This window comes from Sinocyclocheilus rhinocerous, unplaced genomic scaffold (genome assembly GCF_001515625.1).
Source record: "Sinocyclocheilus rhinocerous isolate Xijiao unplaced genomic scaffold, SAMN03320098_v1.1 scaffold609, whole genome shotgun sequence".
Lineage (NCBI taxonomy): Eukaryota > Metazoa > Chordata > Actinopteri > Cypriniformes > Cyprinidae > Sinocyclocheilus > Sinocyclocheilus rhinocerous.
This window is the reverse complement of record NW_015664988.1, coordinates 173,995-180,368: the sequence shown is the minus strand read 5'-3', so window position 1 is coordinate 180,368 and position 6,374 is coordinate 173,995. Positions and strand designations below refer to the sequence as shown.

General features: G+C 38.5%; 1 protein-coding gene across 1 annotated transcript in view; it reads left to right on the top strand.

Moving 5' to 3' along the window:
* Positions 1-6,374, top strand: part of LOC107730553 (cysteine-rich motor neuron 1 protein-like) — a 58,872-nt gene that overhangs the window by 50,638 nt on the left and 1,860 nt on the right. Inside the window, 5 exon segments of the mRNA XM_016541406.1 lie at positions 816-862; positions 865-955; positions 2,464-2,685; positions 2,817-3,005; positions 4,666-4,782. Of these exon segments, the coding sequence (XP_016396892.1) occupies positions 816-862; positions 865-955; positions 2,464-2,685; positions 2,817-3,005; positions 4,666-4,782 (666 nt within the window).

Genomic DNA, 6,374 nt, shown 5'->3' with positions numbered 1-6,374 from the left:
GAGAGCCAGCTGACAACATTGATTGTCCTCTATTTGTTTTTCTTCTCTAGTCACGTTTGATCTCGCGAGTGTCTGTGAGATCACGTGTCACTGTGAAATCGTTCCTACAATCAACAAGTCAAGTGTGTGGTCTCGTGGTCTGGTCGAATCATCTAGTGTGTGCGTTCAGAGGATTATAAGGCTAAAAATCGGTTGAACTGTCTTCATGGTTGTGGTCTCCCATGGTTTTAAAATCGTTTAAGATTTGAAAATCGTCTAGTGTGCGGCCAGCCTTATAGTCAGTAGAATGTCTGTTGGGAGACCATGACAATAAATAGTTAGCAGATATTAAGCAAACAGTCTACGTACTAAAACTCTGATGAGAGTTAGTAGACATGTAGGTGCAACATTATTTATTGTCAACAGAATGTTCAAAAGGGACCATCAAAATAAAGTGTTACCAGAAACTTTTTTTTTGGAAAAAAATAAATCATAAAAATAATTTTTGTTTAAAAATCAAATGTATGTATAATGTATGAGGTATATTCCCTCATTATTATTAGATAATACTTGTTCAAAACAATCACTTCAGCAAAATTTTACCACATTCTGTTTGCTTTTTAACATATTCGGTTTGTTTTGATAATACATTTTTATTCAATAGTCATTAAAATGTTCATTTAAAAAAAAAATTTACCCTGGATTAACATGTTAATCATTCAGGATGTACCGGTTCATTCAAAGTACCACCTGACCATCTTGATACTGACGCTGTGAAGGCAGAAAGTCAGTTGATGTGTTGTATTGTTAATTCATTTGTTCACATCTCTGTGCAGATCAGAGCTCATCGCCTGTGGCTCCAGCAGAGAATTCGGGCTCCTGCCCGGCCGTGTGCTCTGTGAGACGGAGGTGTGCCCGCCCCTGCTCTGCCACAGTCCAATCAGAACGCAGGATTCCTGCTGCCCTCACTGTCCAGGTGCGCTGTCAATGAAAACCTTTGTGTTTGAAAAGGAGAGACAGGCCTGCTCTAACTTACCAAAACGTTAGTTCTGAAGCTTGTTGCGAAAACTTGGAGGTAATGGAGAAGTCAAAGTAGCTGTGATATTTGGATCTTGTACGAGCACAGTCAAGGGAGGCGCAAAAGCATAATTTTTTTAAAAGATGTATTATTGTAAGGACTTTTAGAGCGTAGAGGCGTGAGACACCTTTGACGGGAGAAAAGTTAACAAAATGTGAATATGCATAATGCATGTGTTTGGTGGAAATGATGAATACTGCATGGGCGCAGGAGTACATGATCAACAGTCTGAGCCGAAAGGATGAGAGAATCAGAGAATGTTTCAGCAACTCGACTATAACAAACTAACTCTGCTCTTTAAAATGTTCTCAACACCGCTGAAATCATTTTCGGCTTTCTAAACGAAAGGGGGAAATGAAGGTTTGTTTTGAGATTGGATTGTTTGAGTTGCTATGAATATTTATGATTTGAGCCATTTGTGTTTTAGTCAAAGCATGTTGACATTTCTTTCTTTTAGTTGCAAGAAAAACTACTTTCAAAACTTTTTCACTCTCACTATAATATGGAGCAAATACAGCCCCAGAGAAATATGGTGAACTTATAAATATTAGCAAATTTCAGAGCTTGAATTCAAAGATGTAGTGTCACATGCTTAATTGGAGACTATTAGAAATTTGTAGACTGTCAGTTTCATGTATAGCTTGTATACTGCATGTCACTAAAGTCGACATCAAAGCTGTTTACTTGCTTAATACGTTTCTGGTCTTATTGTGAAGGATCTATAAGGATTCAAAGAAAAAAAAGTCTTTATAATCATGTGTCACAATAATAACTTCTAAAACAACTTTCATGTTCTACAAATGTCATCTAAGCAGTGTTGTTGAATAAATCTAAATTTATTAAAAAAATCTTTTTTGCCAAGTGATTGCAAAAATTAGATAAAAACAAACAAAAATGAGAAATGTTGCCTTGCCAACTAACTGAAATTATATAAGTACTAAAATTACTAGAACTAAAACTGAAATAAATAAAAAAAAGTATATAGCTAAACAGAAATGTAAAAAACGAATTAAAATGACAAAGGTGCAAAAAAGTTGCTAAAATCTAAGCTAAAATGAAAATTAAATCTGAAAATATAAAAATAAAAGCTAATTCATAATATTAATAAATACTAAAATAGTATATAAATATTAATAATAACACTGCACCTAAGCTGTGTGGACTGTTGGATAACATTATCAAAATAGCCACATTTCTGTTTAACTATGATTAAAACTTTGAACGAAAAGAAAAGACCATTATTTTAGCAAACTCATATTCAAGTCCAGCTCCATTTTTGGTACTGAACGCCGACTTTTCGTAGCCAATTCCCAAAGAACAAAATAAAGTTCTGCTCTAGGATATTTCACATTATGTTTAAGGACTGCATAGCAAATAAATCTGTTTATATGTATCTCTCGCTTCAGATGATCCAGTCACCCCTCAGACGACCAGTAACAACAGCATGTCCAGCTACTGCAGGAATGAGGATGGTGATATCTTCTTGGCTGCTGAGTCCTGGAAGCCCAACATCTGCTCCAGCTGTGTGTGTCTAGACGGAGCCATCAGCTGCTTCTCTGAGTCCTGCCCACCGGTCAACTGCGCCCGGCCCATGCTCAGGAAGGGCCAGTGTTGCCCATACTGTCTAGGTATGTAAATCTGTGCACAGCTGAAGATCATATTGCCCTAGATCAGACAGCCAAGTTTAGTTGCCTTCTGATCATATGTGGGTGTTAATGACACGACTATGACTGAGATGTTTCTCCCACCTCTTCACCAGATGCCACGCCGAGGGCCGTGTGTCATTTCAACGGGAAGACTTACATGGACGAGGAGCGATGGGACATTGACAGCTGCACTCACTGCTACTGCCTGCAAGGCCAGACCCTCTGCTCGACTGTCAGCTGTCCTGTCTTACCCTGCCATCAGCCGGTCACCGTGGAGGGCAGCTGCTGCCCCATGTGTCCAGGTCAGGATTTATGTGCTGCGGGTTCAGATAGAGATTAGATCAGATGATCAGAGTGGAACAGAATGAGGGACAGTGAATATACGTGGTAAATACATCGTGGATATGCTATACAGAGCCTCCCAAAAGCACTTAGAGCATTCATTAGCATTCAAAAGCACAAGAGTTTCATTACATAGATAAAATATTTACCCAGGTGGCATCACAAACAATGCACAACCTTTCTCAGAACTAATTTTCTTTTGCTAACAAATGTGTTTTAGTGAAATAGTTAGCTTTTTGTGAAATATTTTGCCATTTAAAAATTGTGTTTGTGATGTCTTTCTTTAAAAGAAATCCAAATACTTTTTGGATCTTTATTTGTGTTGGACTGCAATTTTAAGCAGACACTGAACTCCAAATGAGCTATAAAAAAAAATAATAATAATAAAATATAAATATTACATGAAAAACTTAAATGAAAATTAGAATTTTGCCTTGACCACTAATAAAACTAATTTAAAATATTAATAAATACTATAATAGTATCTAAATAACACTGATGTCTTAAAAATAGGAATCTGTCAAATTAGTAATAATAATTAGTATTATTAGTTAAATAATATTATAATTATTATGAGATCATATATGTATAATAATTTTAAATTTTACTATATTTGTAGTAAAATATATAATTATAATTATTAGAAACATGGTTTGTTTGATGTAAAAGTCAAAATGAAATAAAATGGGTTTGTTTTTGTAAAATGTAAAAAGCAAATGAAGCAGAGAAATTACTTTGGCTCTAAAACAATTTTACTTCTCTGCTGACGTAATCAAGGCCACGGGGGTGGGGAAAATAAGCTTAACCAATAAAAGCCCTTTTCACTACCCAGTTAAATCCTGATGGATAAAATCAAACCGTGTCCTACTGTTTCCCATTTAATATTCTATTTAATTCTAATATACAGCACATTTCTGGAGTTAAATTCTGCTTCATTTGCAAACTGGTTTGCATTTTTCCCCACATAAATTAAAGTAGATGGAAACATAGCTATAGCCTACTTCACAGTGACTAGAATAAATGGCAGTATCACTGATCCAAGTACCCTGCAGTTTTGCTCTCTGTAGTTCTGTCACACGTCTCTCTCTCTTTTTCACACTCTCTCTTAATCTCGTTGTCTCTCTCTCTGTCTGGCTCTCATAAAGCAGTGTTTACTTAGAACCTTCTCTCTAATTGAATGGGTCTTTCGTCTAAATACGGACTTGTTGAGATGAATCATTTAAAAGGATTGATTAAGTCGAAGCCGGACAGAGGCTAAATTGGCTCTCTTTGCATTTGGGAGATAATGTCATTGATCATGGCCCTCTTTATTGCTGTGTCACTTGGCTCTGGATCAATGAGGGGGTTGAGAGTGGTGTCGTGTGCACTCTGGGTAATCACTCACCCTTTGGTGCTTTCCCACTCAAAGACACAGCTCTGAAGATGAGCTTTTAATTAGCCTGCGGCCCACAATTTCATGCTGACCTAAATGTTGTTTGTTCTGAGTGAGCACTTCTTAACCCCTTTTAATGTAGTTACGATTTGTATTATATGTTTTGGGGTGTGTTTTTCTGTAACACACTCTTCTTCTCTCTTTCTTTCTTTCTTTGTGTCCCGATGTCTCTGATGTTTTAATTACAGAGAGTTACGCTCCCACAAACGTGCCCATCGAGAACACGGACCAACGAGGAGACAAGCAGAGACATCAACCAGCCTGGCCGACTCACAGCGAAAACGATATTATGCCACAGTTCAGAGGTCTGTACAAGAGTACGAGACGATATATAGACAGCAAGTCTTTGTTGTCTTGTCTTAGCTTGATGCACAAAAAAGATACAGCACAACCAGTGTAGTCTGATTCAGAAGCAAATGACTCTTATGAGCCGATTCTTTATATGAAGTGGTCAAAAAGTCCAATTCATAATGCCGTGTGAATATGTATTGCATGCTTAGCATTGCCACAAGGGGTGCTATAACGAGATTTAGCATAAACTGTCTTCTTCTACAGTCAGTATTCTGGTTCAGGACAACTAAGCTGCATCCGAAATTGCATACGCTCTAGTAGGTACTACAGTTGGTTTGAAACTTACTTCGCAACCATTAAAAACTATGTTTCAAATCGTATGAATATGGGTAGTATGAATGAAATTTAGACATGTGACATACCAGCGTCAGTTGCGTCGCTAAACTGCCATTCACAATTTCTCTCCCATGGTCTCATGGGATAGTAAAGGGTCTATTGAATGCACACTCCAGAATCTCGATGGAAGAAGTAGGTCGTCCGGATGCTCGTTTTTCAACTACTGGTTTTTCGAATACTACGAATTCGGACATACTACTCTTTTCACATACTGTTTTTTTGCTTGCTGTACTGTATGGTATGGAAGTAGGCATATTCAGACACAGCAGTAATCTCCTGGAAGAGCAACATTTTGAAGAGAATTATCTTGAAAAGTTACTTAGCCTAGTTAAGCTGTCTTAAGATAATAACTTGCAAACTGACACATGATGTAGCCCAGCGGTTCCCAATTCCAGTCCTCGCGCAAGGGAAGCAGGGGAAATCCGTTGAAGTTTACTTAGCTTCGGAACGTTCATTCACGGATTTGCGCTGTGCAGCGTCTTCACACACAGACAAAACTTACCGTCTACGAAACGTAGTGTGAAGTGTGACGTAATATACCTCTGTAAATAAATACTATTTAAATTCACGTCTTGCAGAATCATGGCGGAATATCCGGTGATGTACACTTCCCAGGGCACTCACGGTCTAATAGAACAAACGTCGCACGTGATAAGAGATACATATGAAATGTGCAGAGCAGGCGGGCGCGAGGATTGGAATTGGGAACCGCTGATGTAGCCTATTGTAATGTTGTCTCTGGTGTTCTGGTCTGTGAGCGTAAATGCGTTCAGGGGGCGTGGCCTTGGACAGCGATTGCAGGGATGGTGGGACATTCGCTTTCAGTGCTATCAGGCTAAAGTTAGCATTTTTCCAAGATCTCCTACTGCACCTTTAAGGCAATAAGGCAAGAAGTAGGACCCGTGTAAATATCGGATCAGCTTTCCAGCGCTGGAGAGAACTCAAGGAGCGGAAGGCCTCCGATCGGATGCCGAGGTTGCTTTGTTTCTTCTCGATAGGTGAGTAACACCGTGTCTGCGCTGCAACAGCTAAAGTCTGTCTAGTACACAGGACGCGACAAAACGACCATTGAAAATCATTTGAAATTTGTGTCAATACGTCATACATAGAACGCAGCAGCAGTTTTCTGTCGGGGATTTGTCGTGTCGTGCCGCGCATCATCCAGTGTAGACCATAGATATGTATATATCTATGGTGTAGACAGCATCAC